Source organism: Cydia strobilella, chromosome 8, assembly GCF_947568885.1.
Source record: "Cydia strobilella chromosome 8, ilCydStro3.1, whole genome shotgun sequence".
Lineage (NCBI taxonomy): Eukaryota > Metazoa > Arthropoda > Insecta > Lepidoptera > Tortricidae > Cydia > Cydia strobilella.
Genome location: NC_086048.1, coordinates 1331397 through 1354147, shown reverse-complemented (window position 1 = coordinate 1354147; position 22751 = coordinate 1331397). Strand labels below are relative to the sequence as shown.

The following is a 22751-nucleotide window of genomic DNA, read 5'->3' as shown; positions in this document are numbered from 1 at the left end:
GATGAAAACCGAATAATTAAAGATTTTTGTAACAAAATGCAAATTGTAGTAAGAAAAACTGAGACACACTTTCCTGTTCCCGAAAGTTAAGAATATTAGTAAAACAAGTATTTACCATTATGATACGGGCCAAAGTACTTCGGGAGCTGGTTAGGTTGATATCAGTCACAATCAGAAATAAGGCTATTATTTTGGGAACAATATTGGGAATACAACAAGAGACGTTGTTTGTTTTTCTGTATGAGTATGACCCATCTGTATTGGCGCATGAAGGTATGCAGAAGTGTACTCTTGCAGTGTTCTGGATAGGGAATGCAAAACCGGTTTTTATTTGTATGAAAATTCGGTTAATATTCGGTTATTAACCGATTATTCCATACAATTAAAATTCGGTTTTGCATTCAATAGTTCTGGACACTTCTGAGTGACATCCAGGTTGAACAGGTTAAGGGAGTGTTAGATGGGCTTGATCTTCCTTTCACCACCAGTTATTGATACTCAAGCGTATGGTAGAAAATCTTACCGTTCCTCTCCTCAAAGCCAGTTGGATAGTCTCCAAGTCAAGAGCTGGCACTCAGCAATCAGACACTTCCGAGTGACATACAGGTTGAACAGGTTCAGGGAGTGTTAGATGGGCTTGATCTTCCTTCTTCCCTTCATGATACTTAAGCGTATGGTAGAAAATCTTACCCTTCCTCTCCTCAAAGCCTGTTGGATAGGTCTCCAAGTGAAGAGCTGGCACCCAGCATTCAACACTTCTGAGTGAAATCCAGGTAGAACAGGTTCAGGGAGTGTTAGATGGGCTTGATTTTCCTTCTTTCCTTCATGATACTTAAGCGTATGGTAGAAAATCTTACCGTTCCCCTTCTCAAAGCCAGTTGAATAGTCTCCAAGTCAAGAGCTGGCACCCAGCATTCAACACTTCTGAGTGACATCCAGGTTGAACAGTTTCAGGGAGTGTTAGATGAGCTTGATCTTCCTTCTTCCCTTCATGATACTTAAGCGTATGGTAGAAAATCTTACTGTTCCTCTCCTCAAAGCCAGTTCAATAGTTTCCATGTCAAGGGCCGGCACCCAGCATTCAGCAATCAGACACTTCTGAGTGACATCCAGGTTGAACAGGTTCAAGGAGTGTTAGATGGGCTTGATGTTCCTTCTTTCCTTCATGATACTTACGCGTATGGAAGAAAATCTTACCGTTCCCCTCCTCAAAGCCAGTTGAATAGTTTCCATGTCAAGGGCCAGCACCCAGCATTCAGCAATCAGACACTTCTGAGTGACATCCAGGTTGAACAGTTTCCGGGAGTGTTAGATGGGCTTGATGTTCCTTCTTTCCTTCATGATACTTAAGCGTATGGAAGAAAATCTTACCGTTCCCCTCCTCAAGGCCAGTTGAATAGTTTCCATGTCAAGGGCCGGCACCCAGCATTCAGCAATCAGTCACTTCTGAGTGACATCCAGGTTGAACAGGTTCAGGGAGTGTTAGATGGGCTTGATCTTCCTTCTTTCCTTCATGATACTTAAGCGTATGGAAGAAAATCTTACCGTTCCCCTCCTCAAGGCCAGTTGAATAGTTTCCATGTCAAGGGCCGGCACCCAGCATTCAGCAATCAGACACTTCTGAGTGACATCCAGGTTGAACAGGTTCAGGGAGTGTTAGATGGGCTTGATCTTCCTTCTTTCCTTCATGATACTTAAGCGTATGGAAGAAAATCTTACCGTTCCCCTCCTCAAAGCCAGTTGAATAGTCTCCATGTCAAGGGCCGGCACCCAGCATTCAGCAATCAGACACTTCTGAGTGACATCCAGGTTGAACAGGTTCAGGGTGTGGTAGATGGCCTTGATCTTGCGGACTTTGACGAACCAGTTCTTGATGTTCTTGGCGGCGGCGACGAGCACGCGGTGACGGTGGTCTTGCGTCTGGCCGAGGACCTGGAGGGGAGAAACACGTATTAGTACAGATTGAGTCATACAAGTTTTGTTTTGTGGTTCAAACTTAACTATCTGATAGTACTAGGTGTTTGAATAGTACTAGAGTCAGACCAAGCTCTGCAAGCGCTGCAGCGATTTTGATGCCGCCTCGATCTACTGCTGTGAGGAAGGCCAGAGAATATTCCATTAAATATTAATGAAATGTTTTATTTAACCGTCTTGCCAGCAAAAACATTTCATTAGTGTCAAAATTCTTTTGATCAACCTGTAGCACAAATTATCAGTTCAAATACTAAGTCTGTTGTTTAGTTTTAGTAATCTAAGTGGAAAAGTAACAAATGAAGGGTAAATAAGATATAATCGTAACGTAAAAAATAAATATAATACCCTATTCATAAACATATTGAAAGAGGCTCATTTGTCAAAATACTTTTGATCGCTACTGTATAATTCGATTTTTTTTTGTTGAAAATCCATAAGACTTAGTATTTGACAAACAATTTAAATATGTTTATAATCTTCAGAACGTAACATATGTGGTATTTTCTATAAAAAAGGGACCTTATTGTCGATGGCGCTTACGCCATTATTAACGATGCTCCGATATAAATACAATGCCGCGCGACGCTGTGCGGCGTAAGCGCCATCGACAATAAGGTCCCTTTTCATAGAAAATGCCCCATATTTCATAGCTAAGGGCCTACGCAATTATCCTGCAATAATAGCTACATGTTTTATGTGACAATGGTGTCAAAGCCGTACCTTTTTAACGGCTATTACACTCGAGGCCATTTACTCGTACACGTCGCATGTAATTTGTCTAAGCTGTGATATAATGATTTGACCCCAATATGATAAAAGCAGTATTTTAATAATGTATGAGGTATATTATTGATGACGTTTTCAAGCAAAAGGTACCACATTGTCGCTTACCATAAGGACGAAATTGGATTGTATCTTTATACGAATAACCTGTCAGAGCGTCCTTATGGCAAGCGACAATGTGGTACCCTTTGATTGAAAACGACACATCGGTTTTGATATAAGTTGTGACAGGCCCGAAGTAATATACACTAAAAGTTAAAATAAGTATACATACTTACATGAATTGTTTAACCCTTTGGACGCCAATGACCGATATATCGGCACCGCAGGTCCAACGCCAAACACCGATTAATTCGTCACAGACCACAGAGCAACATGACATGACATGAGCAACATGACCTACGTGCATGTGCATAAAGTTCAATTTCAGTTTTGACACGTCGGTGACGTGGCGTCCGAGTGACAGCTTCTGTGTTTGACACGGCGTCGAAAAGGTTAACCAAGAAGCCTGGTCAAATTTCATTTTGGTATCACTCGAAGCGCACCTCACTCGCACAAATACGGTGTGTAACGGTGTGTGATTGTAGTGTGGTGTGTGCCGCTGTGTGGTTGTTTTCGGTTCAGTTCAGTTCAGTTTATTTATTGGTAAAAAATCACGGTCACGTGAGTGATTCTCACCGTGTAGATCTTCCGGTCCGTGTCATGACGCCCATGGCCATTTCACGTCGGTCCGCGGGTGCTTCGGGGCAAGTGAATGGCACAAAATCCCTCGCCAATCTATTACCCTCAGTTCCCATAAAATAGAACAGCTAATGTGATGACAGTAGACCCGACCGTTCGCTTTGGAATTTTTTAGGGGGTCTTTGACTTTTCCCTCGGAAGTATTTTGGGAGTTCTGACAGTGTAAAGATCCTCGTGTCACAGCGCCTATGGCCAACACTCATTGTTCCGCGGATACTTAGGTAGTAAACATTTTCACTAATCAGTTCCATAAGATGGGGCGATCACTAAGATCAGGACATTGAAGTCACTAGTACTGTTTACTGTGGAAGTGCCTAGAGGTCATTTCCCCCCCCCCCCCCTTTTTTAAGGGTTCCGTACCCAAAGGGTAAAAACGGGACCCTATTACTAAGACTTCGCTGTATGTCTGTCCGTCGGTCACCAGGCTGTATCTCATGAACCGTGATAGCTAGACAGTTGAAATTTTCACAGATGATGTATTTCTGTTGCCGCTATAAAAACAAATTAAAATTAAGGGGGCTCCCATACAACAAACGTGATTTTTTTGCTGTTTTTAAAGATAACGGTACGGAACCCTTCGTGCGCGAGTCCGACGCGCACTTGGCCGGTTTTTTAGGAATGTCTAAGTTATTACCGTATTAAGATCTTCAATCCGTGTCATGACACCCATGGCCATTTCACGTCGGTCCGCGGGTGCTTCGGGGCAAGGGTAGAGTGTGGCGCGGAAGCCCTCGCAGATTTTCTTGACGCGCGTCTTCAGCTGGTCGCCTTGGAAGAAGATGATGAAGACCGATTTGTACACCTGGTCGGACTGTGGAGAACGGGAGTTAGTTTGAATTTAGTGACTAAAAAGAGGGACGCCGTTACACGTGAGACGCGATAAGAGATACATCCTATCGTTTCTCACGTATAGCGTCCTCCCTCTTGTTAGTCACTAAATTAGGATAGCGTAATATGCTCTTTAGTTATACCCATACTATGGCACTTAATTAAATTGCATTTAAATTGTAAATTGTGATTAGGAATGTCATTTTTATTTGTGTTTTTTTAATGTTTTTTTTAAGTAAAGCTTCTTTAGGCGCGACTAGAGGGTAACTCAGATTTTTATTCTGACGGAAGTAACGCTCAGGAGTGACACACGCACAATAGGTCACACGTCAAAGTGCCAACATAGCGATAAACGTCATCGTCAAAGAAGTTTTACTTCAATCGCGCGTAAAGATTACACGCACACACTTTTTTTTGTATTTCATGTTATATTATGTAATTATGACCTGAAATAAAAGATTTGAATTGATCTTACTAGGAAATATCATTGTTGAATAACTGGTTATAGATCAGAAACACCACTGTTCAAAAGACGTTGACGCACCGTTTACGCAGCAACATTTATGGCTAAAACGCAAAATACAAAACACCTTTCTGCGTATACACATACACTGCGTCAATTTGCGGTGCGGTCGGTCATTTTATTAAAAGGTTGAAAAAACAAAAAACAAGCATGAAAAGGAATATCCTTGCCATCATTCATTGCCAAAAAAAATCTGTTCGCTGTAAAATACGTAAACGTTAAGGTAAACAGATTGTGAATGAAGAATTGCAATAGTTGTGTTCAGTACTGCTCGGATGATTTATGAGGAGTGCAATATAGAGGACGTTCTTGATGGCTGGACGTATCGAAAGATGTGAAAAATATTTAAATATTAAATATACTAGGTGACAAAAAAATAAGTGCATTTCCGTTGCCAGAGAGGTTTTGGGATTATACTGAGCAACTTTTACTATGGGACCAACCACGAAACCGCGAAAAATTTTTTTACCATCCCATAGAAAATGGACCAGCCGAAATGAATGAAAAAAATTTTTTTCGCGATTTCGGGGTTGGTCCCAGTAAAAGTTGCTCAGTATAATCCCAAAACCTCCCTGGCAACGGGAATGCACTTATTTTTTAGCCACCTTGTATACAACTTACGGAAGACGGGTCCTCAAGAGGCGAGTCGATTTCAGCTTGACGCAGGAAGACATTGCCGCGGCACGCGCGCCACAGCATACGCTCGAACGCTGGTATGCGTTCACGAAGGATCACACCAGCGACGAAGCTATACAGAAACCGGGTTAGGATATCGAAATGATTTTATAGAATAAAGAAACTTATAAAACTTTTGAATATTGAATGCATAGCAAAGGTTTGAGTACGTATTTGAGGTATTTTCTATGAAAAGGGACCTTATTGTCGATGGCGCTTACGCCGCACAGCGTCGCGCGGCATTGTATTTATATCGGAGCATCGTTTATAATAGCGTAAGCGCCATCGACAATAAGGTCCCTTTTTATAGAAAATACCACATTTTGGCTCATTTGGAGGGCGATTCTCTTCAAACTAGAAAATCACCTTGATAGAACAGAGCATATATGTAAGTGTAGTATTTCAACATAATTCCGCTCCTCAATTTTTTGCTATGCGTGCAATTTTCAGGGAATGTAAGTTTCTTGATAGGTCAAAGTCAGGCATTAATGTAGAAAGAGTTTTGAATGATTCACGATTAGTTTCACTAGACTTATATTGACTAATATCCCGGTCAATATACGAGTAAGTCTATAGTATTAATGTAGAAACTCCATACATTAACTGCTTAACTGAAAAACATGAGCTATCAATAAATGTGCCATTTTCAACCAAAAGGGTACTTATTGTCGGTTGTTAATAAGGCGCTATTTCCATATAGCTTCAATTCGAAATCAACCTTATCGACAAGCGACAATGTGGTACCTTTTGGTTGAAAACGTCACAAATGATGCAAACATAGACATAACCAAGAGATAACCGGAATATATTGTATAGGATGGTAAAGATTGTATTAAATACTTTTTAGATTAATCTGTAGATTTATTTTCTGGTTATGACTATGATTAATATAATAAATTTTAAAATCATGCTTAAACGTAAGTATATGACATGATGCTATATTTTAATAAATAATTATACAATACCGTAATAACAGAGTATGTAAAAATGTTTACTTTAAATGAAAAGGAATTAGGTACCATTATATACCATACCTATGTACTTACCACACTGAGTACTCCGACCGCGCTAAGTTTACACTGACTTTACAGTGACAATGCATACATATTCTATAGGACCGACGTAACACTTGGCATGAAAACTTAGTGTGGTCGAGCTATAGCAAAAAGCCAATACTAATTTTCATAAATTTAATTTACCAAAACACCCTTTAAAACTAAATATCGCCGCTATACTTACTCAACCTCGTATCTGCAACACTCATTTGATGACAAAAACACCCGTATTCCGAATGAAAGAAAATGTCCTGTATGTCCTTCTCAGGGACTCAACCTATCTCTATGCCAAGAGGGAACACACAGACAGACTTTCCCATTTATAATATTAGTATGGTTTATGGATGGGATGGAATTCACCGATGCTCCAAAGCTGGATTAATATGCACTCCAGCTTTGTAAATTATAACTGGTAACACACTCCGGATTGCGTTGTCTTAATTAGCATTTATTATCTATTGAATATTTTTTGTGTTTTTAATTTATACAATTTGACAAATGTGAATACTTGTAATTTTAATTGTAATAATTGTAATTTTAATTATTATTGAATTTTTAATTTAATTATTTAATTTGAATTGTATTGTGTTGAGTTTTAATTATTTGTTGCATTTTCTAGTCAAAAATGATGATAATTTGTGGTGATATGTTAGATTTATAAGGCTCATCCGGTGTGTCCTAGCCCTAAGTTAGCTCCTAGTCATTAGTTAATTTGCATGTTAATTTGTTTTGTAATTGCACTAACATTATTTTTATTAGCTATGTAAGTTACTAACACATATGGGTGTATTAGGCCTGAAATAAATGACAATTTAATTTAATTTAATTTTAATTATGAACATTTATGTTATGTTATGTTCTTCGTGTCCGTGTCCGTCATCCTCATTCATATTCTCCTTCATTCTCAATCGTATGGGTCGTGACGGGTTATCGTGTCTTACACTTTCTTTTGCCGCCAATCGTCCGATAAGGAACTTCGTTCCAAAAAAAAATTCCATCGTAAATGTACAAGATAACAGTATGACATTGTAATTTAGTCTTATTGATATTGATAACGGTTATCGTTGCGTAAAAAGCAACCACAAGACTTTTTTTTATATTACCTATACGATTAAAACAGGTATTTCAAAGACGTGAGAATACCTGAGCTACGTAAGCAAGATTGCCACTAATGAACGTAACTTACACCTTTAAATTAAACGAGCAATTATTGTATGTATATATATTTTTTGGGAACTCTGAACCGGCTCTAACGATTTCGATGAAATTTGATATACGCGATACGTAAAAAAAAATTGTTACAGAAAAAATTTAAAGCTATGGGGTCGAAATTTCCGACGGAGGTGGTGAAAAAGACGTGCGTGTTTTTGAGGAACTTCGCTGCTTCATTAAATGAATGAATGAATGAAATTATTTAATTCCGAAAATATTTCTATATGAGGTTAAAACATTTAAAACGAATTACAAAATAATATAATAAATTACACAGTAATATATTAAAAAGCACGTAAATAATCGTAGTTGCGTAAGTACGCAAGAGATGACAAAATCTAATAATCATTGTTTTTTAAATTCGTCATTAGTTTGTCTATTTGATAATACTTATTGAATTTGTTTCAATAACTTTTAATTTATAGTTGTTATGTGCAATTTACGGAATTTATGGCTAGACTAGGTATATACTTATTCCTAAGGAGAAAGGCAATAATTATTAGGTATTCGATATTTATTATAAACTGACGTAGAGGACGACAATCTTTTCAAGTTAAATAATGTTTGGCATGGTGGCAACATTGCCTAATGTTGAACCAGTTTATACATGTATGTACAACTGTACATACATATACACAATGGTTTAATTTACTCCACTGGTAACCTTAACGGATTTCTCGCTTCCCTATATAGGGTTCATATGTTAGTTCTACCAATATTCGTCTTCACATTGACCCATTGGGTAATACAAATAATTGTAACTACGGCCTACGGGCCTAACCACAATCTTCACCGAAATCACAGAGGCTTATATAGTTAACGTTGTTTGAATCAATTTTCACTACCCAAATACGGTATCATTACTAAAATCATAGAGTAACTTATACTAGAGCGGTACTGTCATAGTAAATTTTGTAACCCCAGTAAATTCACTGCCATCTGTCGACACACTTTAAAACTAAAAATAAATATTTATAAAAATACGATAAAATGTATTTAAATATAGATAAATGATTTTTTTTATTTGCATTAATTATTTTTATGATTTTGACCCATGTTCTTTCACTGATATGCGTTAAAATTGTTAAATAACAAACGAAACCGTCAACGCCATCTATACGACTGTAGGCCAAAACTAGTAGCGCCCTCTGAACGAGAATCAAATTTTCTTGATTTTCGAGGCACGTTTTTTCCTTAGACTGTATCCATCTATTACGGAGTTATATCTATCTGATATAGTTAACGTTGTTTGAATCAATTTTCAATACCCAAATACGGTATCATTACTAAAATCAACACTTAAGAGGGGGCTAACTTGCGTTTAATTGTAGTTTTGACGCAAAATTGTACATTAAAACATTTTAATCAAAGGCAATATTTAGCAATAAATAAATTCACACGGAAACTGCCCGTATTTGCAAGAGCAGATTCTAACCGAAACCTTAAAAGGTTAAAGTTGGCTTGACAAAAAAAATACGAAAAGTTTTATTTTATATTTTTCGTATACCGTTTCCTGCAGCGGGCTTAGCACGGTAGCATTTTTATCGCCTGTCACCATGCCTGTCACGTTCTAACAAGTAGGTAAGTGCGAAAACGACAGGCATAGTGACAGGTGATAAAAATGCAACCATGCTGACACCACAGGGTCATGCATGTCAGCTAGATGATATTGCCGAGGGATCTGACGAGGAAAAATTTAATGAGTATATTTTCAAATTTATAGAAATAAAAGGTAAAAAAAAACCCGCGCGATGACCATATATCTTCCGTCGCAAGTTTCCTTCTTCAAGTCTTATAATTTCCTGGCTTTACGCCTCCTCTTAATATTGTGGACGATTTTATTATGAGCAACACGTTTGTGCCAATTAAATGCTCTTAGTAACATCGTTAACTGATTTCATACCTTATTGTACAGACATAACGTACATATATCAATGGTGGTTCAAGTGTTGCTGGTGTAAACTATTAATTAACGCTTCATACAGCGAATTCACACCTGATCCGTTGAATCACTTAAATGGTGAGAAATTAAGCGTGTTATTAAATCCTGGGGGCCTACCGCGAACACCGAAGTTTAGTAAATTGCAGACATCGTTCTCTGTCACTTTAATGATGCCTTAATTGTAGTAAAAGAGAAAGATGCCCGCAATTTGTAAACTTCTGTGTTCGCGGTAGGCCCTTAGACTTTGTTAACGTTCATGCGATTCCAAGCTATAATTCATACCAATAAGTACAATAATCGCGTGTAGAAGTGGGGGGTTAGATCTGTTTGGTTCTGAGGTAGATAGCTGATAAATAGTGCTATTATTATGACAATGCCTTGGTTAGATCACTTCGTTTACGCATGTTAGGAGGAAGGATACAATGAACTGAACAAATATTGAGTTATGAAAGTTCTAAAAGAGATCTCTCTTAAGCGGTATGTAGCTCTTTCGCAGTTCGCAGCATTTCATTCATTCAGCAGCACTTTAGATCCTACTTATGGGTTGGGAGGTTTTGAGATTATACTGAGCGACTTTTACTATGGGACCAACCACGAAAGCGCCATGAGTTTTGGTCGCGTGATGTATCAACCTGTAGTTGTGATTCATAGTTTGGTATGGCTTTTCTATAGTCTAGCTTTTGCCTGCGACTTCGTCTGCGTGGACTTAGTAACAGCAGCTAAAGTAAGTATAGCGCCTGGAAAAATTCTCATAGCAATCATTCAATTTGAGCATATTATGCACACAAATTAGCAGGCACTTCATTAATTATCTCAATTCCACCCCGCTTTTTACTTTCTTAAGGGATGATTTTCGGGATAAAAACTATCCTATTTCCTTCTCAGGGACTCAACCTATCTCTATGCCAAATTTCATCTAAATCGATTCAGCGGTGAAGAGGAAGAGGAACACACAGACGGAAACACAGACAGTCAGACAGACTTTCGCATTTATAATATGGATAGTAATAATAACTCAATGTGTTATTTACGTTAATTTTATTCAAAGTCCAGGTTAACTTTATTTATTACGGTAACAATACAATAGTTTCTAATTAAATAAGGTTAAATTCCGTAATAAAGTTTTATTGTTATATTTACGAGTCTTCTACTTTAGTAGTGTGTATGAAACAATACGTAATAATATTTCATAACAGTGTCATATTTACGCTATTATTTGTACTTGTCAAAAGGACAGGCATCATAAAGCAAATATTGATAACATAACTCGCAAAATCACTGATAAATTTATAGAGCATGTTTATATTAGGCTAATAGCTACTACTTTACGCAAAAACTCCGAGTAGAAGTTTTACTAAGTAGTTACTTGTAGTAAGTCTTTATTATTCACAACGACGGGACTTAATCGCGTAAAAAAGGTTTTAAATTTACCTCCGACGTTTCGAGGACGGAGTTGTCCCCGTGGTCTCGGTGAAGACTGGCTAAAGTTGACATCAACATCTTTTAGGGAAACGTCGGAGGTAAATTTAAAACTTATTTTACGCGATTAAGTCCCGTCGTTGTGAATAATGATGAGTAAAAATCGTGAAAGTTTATATCAGTGTTTTGTAGTAAGTAAGTCTTTCCCGTAAACGGGACAATAGTGTCCCGGACATTTAGGGAACGAAAAGTACATTGAGCAAATGTAGCTCTTTTTCGTGCCATAGGTCGCATCGTACGACTGTCGCTATTAGATATTATTATGTGTGTTGGTACCGATTTTGATAGCCCTATGCAAGTGTTAAGTAAACGTCATAATTTCATAGAAGATTGACGTTTAAAATGTTGGGTTGTTTTAGATAAAAGTTATTACACACAAAACACCCTATATCAATCACTTTACCTTAGTTGTTTTCCGGAAACGGTCATTACTTTACGCAAAAATTTCGAGTAGAAGTTTTACTAGTTACTTGTAGTAAGTCTTTCCCGTAAACGGGACAATAGTGTCCCGGACATTTAGGGAACGAAGAGAGTCTTTTTCGTGCCATAGGTCGCATCGCACGACTGTCGCTATTACGATATAATAGAATAGTTTTTATTCGTAAACACACAGACAATAGACAATATAGACATACATTAAAAGAACATAGTGAAAATAAAGTGTCACGAAATGGCCCCATCTCATCATGCTGCTGGCGACTGCGCTGATCTTGCGATGAGACCATCAAGTAAGATGATATTATTATGTGTGTTGGCACCGATTTTGATAGCCCTGGCGGTGCAAGGGTTAAATAAACGTCATAATTTCATAGAAGATTGACGTTTAAAATTATATGTATTTCGTGCTTTTTAAGTTCATTGGGTTGTTTTAGATAAAAGTTTTTACTCACAAAACACCCTATATCAATTACTTTACCTTAGTAGTTTTCCGGAAACGGTCATTAAACAATAAAATACGAGTATCTTCATGGCGTTACAACAAAGGACGATTATCTTTTACGATATGGCAACGTCTTCTTATTACACGCTTTATATAAAATATCAGTGCATGTATAGTAAGCTGCAGAGATAACTGACCCCCCTGCAAACAGTTTCTATGCGGGGGGTTGTCAGTTATCTTTACAGCTGCAGTTATGCCTGTAGTTTTGTGTTATTCATTCAAATAGTCATAAAATGTGCCATTTTCAACCAAAAGGGTAATTATTATTTCTATTCTATCCTATTGTCGGTTGTCAATAAGGCGCTATTTCCATATAGCTTCAATTTGAAATCAACCTTATCGACAAGCGACAGCGTGGTACCTTTTGGTTGAAAACGTCACAAATGATTGCTATAACATATTGTGTTTTTTGAGGTAAACCATGGCATAGGTATTAATTTTTTAGAACAATGTCTCATTGAATACAAAATAGCTCAGCTCAGAATACATATTATTGAAACGAATACAGTATGAATCGGGAAATAATTTAAATTAAATGACATACCTAATTAAATAGGTACAAAATAGTAGCCAGCATCACATAGATAATGATTTAGATAACGAAGTTAGAGAATCTGATAACGAGAGCAAATGTATTACACAACAGTTTTTTTCATTAAATGCCTCCGAAATAACTGTTTACGTAATTACGTATAGCATTATTCAATGTCAATGTCATTTTCATTTGCAGGAATTTGATTTGTTACACTTCGTATCTGGTCTCAAATCTTTGTATTAACAAATCAATGTGATTGCCGGTGTGACATAGTGGCACTAAAATCAAATTCCTTGGCCCCTAAACCAGAGTAGAAGTCATATACTAAAGAAAAACGCGGCTTATGCCACATAATAACTAATAGTACGTGTGTACAGTCGCCATCAGATATATCTGAGCGGTCAAGGCTGTCACAAATATCTGAACACGCCTCTATTGTCAAGGCGTTAGAGTACGTGTTCAGATATTGTGAACACCTCGGCCGCTCCGATATATCTAATGGTGACTGTACTACCGTCTTATAAAATTTCTTTATTTCAGATCAAATGCGATCCATATTTTGTGCCCATATGCCCTGGACCTGTGGGCTAACTCAGATAACACGCATTTAGGACCAAATGAAAGTATCAAAACGATTTCCAGCCTGCTGGTGATTCCTCAAAGCGCTATTTTTGGATCAGCCGAGGCCACCGGTGAACTTGGTCACTTTTTCTTTGGTGTATGATATCTGTTTCAATTTAGAATTTATATATAGTAGTGTGACTACTTAAAAAACGCAAATCAAAATATTTAATAAAATAATTTGGTTTTTTCCCATAGTTGTCCTTGACTTATTTTTTTTGTGACACTTATCATATCAATTGAACACCAAACATTTTGTTATATTTTAACGTACATGTATTTTATGAAAACACAATCATTTCAAATTATTTTAATTAACCTTTGAGTGGCTGTCTTTCCTTGAGTTTTTCTGGCTATTACTATCTCATTAAGGATAAGGAAAATGCAAGACAAAATTGGCCGTGATTCTTGCATCATTCCATCATCACACCAACTGGTTCTCTATATTCTAAAGCGCCCATACTGTAAAAGCGCAATAAAATAACTCATTTTTAGGGTTGCGTACCCAAAGGTTTAACACGGGACCCTATTACTAAGACTCCACTGTCCGTTTGTCTGTCTGTCTGTCCGTCATGAACCGTGATAGCTAGACAGTTGAAATTTTTGCAGATGATGAATTTCTGTTGCCGCTAAAACAACAAATACTAAAAAACAGAATAAAATAAATATTAAGTGGGGCTCCTATACAACAAACGAGATTTTTTGACGTTTTTTGCGTCACGGTACAGAACCCTTCGTGCGCGAGTTCGCCTCGCACTTGGCCAGTTTTTTTAAAATATCCAAGTTCTCTTACGATAGGTCACAAGTGTCACAACACACAATTGAAAGAGATTTCAAAATCAATAGTTATTGCCCTTTACTTCAGGAGGGCAGCAAAGGTGTTAGTCTTCGTTTGATCTAAAATGAACAAGACTCATATTTTTGCGCGTTCCGATGTGCAATATTATTGCATAAACACATATCTGCAGTTAACAACAGTGCTAACGTAATACACATTGTCCCGGACGTGCCAAAGCAAGGACGTAGTGATTTTTGCTGGTTATTTCTACGTCACATGCTAGGCACTTTAGTAAAACTTCTTTGAAAATGCTGTAAAATGGTTGTATTTAGCTTTTAGCACGCGTAATAGACCATTCGCTTATTCCTTTAATCGTAAAATGAACTTTATGCCGCGAAGGACAATTTAAAACCAATAAAATACTGTAAATATCACTCGTAGTAATCGATTATTTATTACAAAAAACACAGGGAGACGGAAATACATACATATTATAAGTTTATCTTATAAATGCAATACATTCCGCTAAAATAAATAACGCATTTATTACCAAGCGCTATATTCTATTTCTGTCGTAGACAGAGCGACATTTTTTGCAGAATGTATTTTGCTTACGCCAACTGCACATACCAATGTCGGCATTTAACTATATTTTAAACCTTATTGCAACTCTTTAAGGTCTATATTGGTTAGTTAAGTGTGTTACAAACGGGCAAACAAATCCGCCTAACTTCAACAGGAAATATAAACCGGGGATTTTCAACACGTAAACCGGTTTTCCAAAACTGTCATTTATTTAGAATTGCCATATAGATCATTCCCATCAAAAGGAGCTAAATACAAGCGTATACGAGTTACACAAATATTTTGAGCACTTTTACTATTAGCGGTATGATAAATCGACAGTCGCGATATTCTCGAAAATCGCAAGGATCTAAATATCCAGTCAAATTTTGGACATGGGATTATAATCCCAATTTCTAATAGGTTATAATTGAAAATAGCGTGCGTAATATCGATTTGGTCGCAGTGTAAGCTTAGTGACAGTTACGGTTTTTCCATACGATATGAAGTCTTCTCTAAAACGAGTAAGCGACTAAGTTTCTTTATTTAAAAACGTCAATCATCAATGACAAAAGTAAGGTTGAACGTTCAAGTACCGTTAAGTGTAACAGAAACCATCACTTGGGAATTACCATCACTTAATGAGCATTTAGTGAAACTGTGCTACGGTTACAGTTTACAGTTCAGTTATACATACGAAAGACGTGATTTTATAGGATTTAAAACAGTGTAATGACTTTTTAAAACAGTGAAGTAGCCATCTGAAACATGGCCCACTACTTGTCTGGGGTGACCATAATCAACCTTAAGTAGAAATCCCAACTAATATTAAAAATAACTCTGTCCGTCTGTTCCCTCTTCGCGTTTAAACCATTAGCCGATTAAGATGAAAACTGTTATAGAGATAGATTGAGGCCCGGAGAAAGACATTGGATAATTTTCATCAAGCATCATTATCATTCCACGCAGACGAAGTCACGGGAATTAAATAGTTGTTAATATTTACTTAATAGGCTTTTTTTAAGTCGGTATTTTTAATTTTTTGCAATTGATAATTTGTAAACATAAACCTCATCGAATAAGATCCACCGAAGGTCAGAATGTTGCGCATCTTATAATATGCAAAACACACTTTTTTTAGCCACTTTTTAATTCTATCTCGATAGGTATCAATCTAATAATAACATAACTGGACAGTTGACGTTATTGCCAAACATTTACCTATACAACCTCTTTTCATTCACAGTTGGAGTCACATAACAATCACTACAAACAAAATCATTCACATCGCACGAGATGGGATTAAATTAGATACGATATCTCACGTCTAGCTAGACAATCATGTTTAGGCCTTTATCACAAAACAAAATCGATCGATCCTACGCAGAATCGATAGAGATAAAATCTTTTATTTGTTTGTATTCCGATATGATGATTCTGCGAAGAGATATGCAAATGCTTTATTGCTAAAACCAAAATAAAAAGGAGTAGAGGAAAAATTGTGACAGTTTGTTTTATAACATTAACTGTAGATATGACTTTTACAATAGTTTTAGAAAAATATGAGGAACGAGTAAAAACAAACCTATTTCCTAAATAGTCAGCTGATTTAATACTATTGTTGTTCTCTTGGACTCTTCAAATATTATTCAATACAACTTATTAAAATTTTTCGAGTAAGCTAACAGCTTCAAAGCCTAAATGCAATTATAAACATTCCCAGAATAATTTGAATTGGCTGCTTAATGCATTAAATTTTTCCTGTTCTTATAATATCCCTTTAAAATATAAATGAGTGATGTGCAAATAGTTAAGTGAAAATACCGATTTAACGCTTGGTCTTGTGACTCTGACGTCACACGTAGGGAGGCAATTATACACCGAGGTCAATGACGAACGTTCAACTTTTTTGTCTGTCTGTATGTTATGCGATGCGGTATCTCAATTTCAGCAGAAAGGTCAAACAAAAATAGTTTCTTTTTTTCAAAGTTAGTTCCATCCCGTCATCCACCGAAGTTAATTGACCTTCGGTGGATCTTAGAGAGACTTATTCTAATTTAACTGTAATCAAAGATAAATATAACTCCGTAATAGATGGATACAGTCTAAGGAAAAAACGTGTCTCGAAAATCACGAAAATTTGATTCTCGATCAGATGGCGCCACTAGCTTTGGCCTACTCTCGTATAGAGGGCGTTGACGGTTTCGTTTGTTATTTATAATTTTAACGCATATCCGTTAAATAACATGGGTCAAAATCATATATAAATAATTAATGCAAATAAAAAAATCATTAATCCATATTTAAATACATTTTAACGTATTTTTATAAATCTTCAATTTTAGTTTTAAAGTATGTCGATAGATGGCAGTGAATTTACAGTGGTTACAAAATTTACTATGACAGTACCGCTCTATCTTATTATATCTTCTTTGACTGCAATATTCCATGAGACTCGTACATTATATACCTAGTATTTTATGCAACCGTTGTATAAGGGTCAAAAAAGGCGAGTGGCGTGAGTTACAATGCGAACATTGTAAAGGAATTAAGTTAAGAGTATTTTTTGACCTACTTATAATTAGAATTTCAGAGGCATTTTTTGTCTATAGATAATACGTATTAACGTTGACGTCATAATATATATCGATTAATAATATAACTAATTAGCACATAAACAGGATTTAGTCATTTATTTAGCGTATCAATACAATATTCTGAAGAGCATATAGTACAGTTATCAGTTATTACAACTGTACCTGTTATACATATGTAATATGAATACAATAAAATAACGCATCATATCATATTAGCTTACATGAATGAATAACACGAATATACTGAAAAAAAAAATACACAAAAAAACATATAATCTAATATTAATATCTAAGGCACTCGTACCAAGACGCTGTTAGAACCTTTTCAAAATAAACCCACATCTCTCGACGTGTAAATGTAAATTATAAATGTCAAAATGTCAAGAAATAATGAATGACCGGAAATTGACAGCATTTACAAATCGCACCTAAGTTCCACATCTATTCTTGAAGTCCAAGTAACCTTTATCGCAGATATATACAATTATACATACAGTGAAGTGTTAGTAAGCAGTGAGTGGTTAACAGTTTTATAATAGTAGTATAATAGAATATAAGATCGTTTTAAAATGCGACACAGTACGGACAACATTGAGAAATTCTTCAGCAATTCAAATATCGATAGATATTATATTATATTTGACTAAATTTGAGCCAAATTTAGTCTAATATACTCTAAATGTTCAAAGATGACTATTCAGACCCTTCTCATATAAGCGTTTCGAAAAAAAAACCTGAAAGCGCTCGCAAGCAATATGAGATTAGGCGCGAGCATACAGAACGAGGCATCTCGCAAGAAAACTGCCTCGCGAGGCAGCTCGGTCCGTGATGACGTACAGTCAGCTGCAGAGTTAAATAGCCCTCTGCATACTTCTTAACTACTGACTGTACCTCGCCTGAGCAATACCTGCAGCCGCAGGCAGGCCGCGCGTGCATTTACCTCGAACGAGACACGTTTTCACACACCGAGCTGCCTCGAGCGGCAATTTCCTCGCGAGGCGGTTCGTTCCAAGGCCCTACCACGAAAATCGAAATTTGGTTATTTGTCATTACCTGCCTCTCTCTCTTGCATATTCAAGCGCTAGAGAGTCTGGTAACAAAATTGCGATTTTCACGACTCAGTGTGGCTTTATCGACACTTTATTAAACTTAGAATAAATTTAAAAGTGGAAAAACTACTGCCTTGGGTGAGACTTGAACTCACGGCCTCTGGATCGATACTCCAGCGCTCTGCCAACTGAGCCACCAAGACCTCATCCATAGTCAGCAAATCTTCCCACTATATGGGTCTAGGGGACCCTTATTCTAAGCTTAATAGCATTGATCGCAGACGTTTCTGCTTGTTAAAAATTACTTTATTAAACTGTTCAAATTTCTCAATGTGTTTACCCACAACATAGCATACATTACCCAACTACAGTGTAAATTATGTATTACTAACCACGGTAAGAATTCCAATGACTCCTGCTTATCCCGCATACTATATAAACAGCAAGCAAGACAAAGTTAGCTCTTTTCTACTGGTAGCTGTTATTTTGATCATTCAATTTTCAATTCAAATTAGTCTTTATTTACAGCTAAATTAAGTTTAACATGCTGTCGTTATTACTTTGGAAAACTCATATTTCTATACAACTAATACACTGATTTAGTTACAATATCTACGATTAAACGGCGATGACACTAACATTGGGACAATGTACATATGGGATCCAGAGGCTTAGTTTATAAGTTATTATAAAAGTTAGTATAGGTTTAACTAACATAGGCTTAAGGGAATGTACACTAACACTATGGACATGGTCTGAAATAAAATATATTGAATTGAATTGATGATCAGAAGTGAGGATCAATTTTAATGTTTACTCCTGGTCACTAGATGACGCGCGAATCATTTAGACTATTTACATCACGCTACTGATTTCTTCTAATAAAAAAAAACAATTTTTTAGCCCATTTAGTTTTAGTCTACAGGGAGATTTTAGGCTTTCTGTCTAATACTTTACACGAGATCTTACTATCATAATATTCATAGTTTAAGCTTCCATTTCCAAAGATGTATTATAATCGAACAATATGAAGTGTGTAATTTTGTATCATTCGGGCACTTTTTGACTTCTGGACATAACTACGCTAAAACACAAGTTTTCCAAAGCAATATGCCAAATCTTCAATCAAGGTTCAAGTTAGCCCTTAATATACGTCACATAAACCTGATTATCTATCTAGGAAGTTAAATATTAGCAAGTGCACGCGACCTCTCGTCAAATAATAAAACTGTCAGGTTTATGTAAACTGGCTGATTGATTGTCGGCGCGTCAGATGTGAGGTACCTAAACTAAAAATAACACGGTTGTCATGTGAGGTCTTCACATGACTAGCGTAATAATGATACGAATGAACGGGATGGTTGTATGATACTTTCGTAATAGAACGTAAGTTTTCTATGATCTTTTCGAAGTTGCCTATCGAGGCAACAACACATACCAACTGTTTAAATGGTATGTTGTTTTATAGTTACATCGGCCTTTTCGGTGGTTTCGGACACTTGGAGATAAAGCTGGGTGTAGACTAGAGAGCGAGAACGCCCGAAACAACATTAACTTATATGTAAATCATCATCATCATCATTTCAGCCGAAAGACGTCCACTGCTGGACATAGGCCTCCCCCAGTATGTAAACACATTTACAATTTACAAACACTATTTTTAATTCTTCATTAGTAAGCCTATTCGCAATTAAATAAGGTATTTGTCATTTGCCAGAAATAAACCATTCGATTTATTTCATTTCAGCAAAGACGTCATATAAAAAACCTGGCTTTAAATTAAATATTTTGAAATATGTCTCACGATAGTTTAAGTGCGATAATTATTTTCACTCTCTAATCTAAACTTGATTTTAACGACAAAGTCACAACACAAACATTGACAGCCACCGACAACCAGCATACGGTACCCTAGCAACCGCCACGCAACTTTCAAGACTTTGGTGATTTGCCAAGCCTTGGAGTGTTTGGACTGTAATAGAAATACGTGTGATTCATAAATACGTGAATTGGGTCTGTTTGGTGAAAATTGGTAAATTACGTAAGAGTATATACTGATTGATTGCCTACAATCTTGCCTGTTCATTTGAAAGTATGAATTTCTATTTATACAGTTTCTTTCACATACTATTGTACTATGCTATGAATAAATAAAAAAATACTGATAGAATTTAAGGTATCACAGGCTCGACACAAAAACTTACGAGATACAAAAACATACAAATAGTAAACGGAGGTTGTGAAAAACAACTTTGGTAATATTTTACAAAAGGACTAGAATAAGGAATAATCCAGTTTTAATTTCGTACCTTGTCACAGTAAAATGACAATCAATATGAAAAGTGACAAGGTATGAAATGGTACTGAAATTAAATTCCTTGACCGTACAGTCGCCATCAGATATATCGGAGCGGCCGAGATGCTCAAAAACATCTGAATACGCACTCTAACGCCTTGACAATAGAGGCGTGTTCAGATATTTGTGAGCACCTCGGCCGCTCCGATATATCTGATGGCGACTGTATCACGTTCATTTGGACAAATTGGAGTAACTGAACTTAGTATGGAATATAAAAGCGAGATTTGTACATGATCAAGTGTGTTGTAAAAATGCCAGTACATTTTTAAAAGTTGCGTTCGGCTTAAGGCATTCACATTGGATGCGGATCAGAACGCCGCTCCGGTGTGCGGGCGGGACATTGCTAGCGTGCATGGCGCTGTCTTGCTCACATACCGGAGCGGCATGCGAATCATATAGAAGTCTTAAAAGCTGCGTTCGGCTTAAGGCGGGTCTACACAGAACGGGCTGCTTCGCGCGGCATTTTCCTCGCGAGGCGGCTCGATCTGTGTGGACCCGCCTTTAGAATCAAGTGAAACTTTATTAGAACGTTGGTGCCGTATGTACACATACGTACCCCAGTTGGACGTGACCGACATTTCTGTTCTGGTCGTCGGATATCAGCGCCCGCGTCATGGACTCAGTGGTACCGGCCCCGCCCTCGTGCTAGCGGACAAACATACACATCAACGGACACACCCCTGAAGCTGATGATAATTCTTGAACCGAAGGTTGCCTATACGCGGCACTCGCGGCTACCTTATCCCAAAAAACAACCTTAATGGTGCTTGTAGTAAGGCAACACTCTTTAACTGATCATCGGTTAACATTATATTTTTAACACGTGGACATAAAATATCACTAAACGTCGCTAAGATAAAACAGTGACTCCATAACACGCCGATTCTCGTATTTATGCTGACACGCACACATTCACAACTCGAGGGCCGAGTGATATTTGGCTCAAACCCGCTGACTGCTGAGTATGCTGCGTGCGAAATCGGCGTGACTTGGAGTCAAAGCCCCGTCTTAGCGACGTGGTTTCGTAGTCTCTTCCATGTTTTGCAATAAGATTTACGAATTTTCAGTTAACTGGTGTTGGAAGTACCATGCATTTGGAAATTTTGAGTTACTTGGGACCAGGCTCGCCGATTCCTGTTGTAGTAAAAAAAATAGCACCAACTCGGTGCCTAGCTACGAAGCGTTTGCTGTTAGTCGTGATCGTGTTTAAAATACAGTGTAACGCTCTTGTTCTACGACATGAATAAAATAAATGACATGCACAAACGATACAGAAAGCATGACGGAATGAAATAAAGGAACCAATTGACGAACCTATGGACTTCAAAAATAAAGTATGTTTTCGTTAGTATCTCACTCAGGCAGCTTGGTTAGCACGCTCTATAAAGGGCTTTCTCGGTCTCTACAAAGCTCATTCCACACAGTTGTCGTGTTACGTTCATGATATAGGTACTATAAACCGGCGGACTCCAATGCTTGCCTGAGTGGTGACCGGTAGACTCCTGTGTCAGCGTCACAGTACAAGCGCTGAAAAATAACATCGCTTTGGTATGCGTTGACTTCGACAAGTGCAGTGAGTTATCAAAAGTAGAAGTCAACGCATAAAGAGCGTTTAAATTAAGGCATACCCCAGTTTGAGCGCTTGCCCGCCCGCCATGAGCCCCTCCTCCCCCAACAGTGTCACTTGTTCCTCCTCACGCGACGGGTCCGCCATCTTGGACACACACGCGCCGAAATGGCGCCAAGGTCAATGACACGCAACCAGTCACATAAGCGTTATATCTTGATTGATCGCGCGGCCTTGCTTTAAATCGATTTCAAGCCTTTTAAACGGTTTTGTTTGACAAATTGGCAACAATGGAGCGTTTATCACTGACGTAGAATAAACAGGAATGTGACATTGGCTGCGTGTGTTTATTAAGACTATTGTATAGTTATTCGCCTTCGTCTGTATTTTTAATTGTTTTTGAAGCCCAATTTTCATGTTCCTTGAGCAAAGGCGAAGGCATTTGTTAAGACCCACAACCTTTTTAAAGAAAAATGTTAAGATTCATCAAGAAAAAGTGTAGGAAAGTATTGTTGTTCTGCAACATTAG

At 37.3% G+C, this 22751-nt stretch overlaps 1 protein-coding gene across 2 annotated transcripts in view; it reads right to left on the bottom strand.

Moving 5' to 3' along the window:
- Nucleotides 1-22751, bottom strand: part of LOC134743438 (V-type proton ATPase 116 kDa subunit a 1-like) — a 60428-nt gene that overhangs the window by 25344 nt on the left and 12333 nt on the right. The window contains exons 4-8 of one of the 2 annotated variants that reach the window (XM_063676834.1): nt 21212-21300; nt 18689-18727; nt 5471-5597; nt 4133-4309; nt 1720-1932 (exon numbers count right to left, since the gene is read on the bottom strand). In XM_063676834.1, the coding sequence (XP_063532904.1) occupies nt 1720-1932; nt 4133-4309; nt 5471-5597; nt 18689-18727; nt 21212-21300 (645 nt within the window). Of the gene's footprint in view, nt 1-1719; nt 1933-4132; nt 4310-5470; nt 5598-18688; nt 18728-21211; nt 21301-22283; nt 22370-22751 lie in introns of both variants that reach the window. The other variant, XM_063676837.1, reaches the window with a different exon arrangement.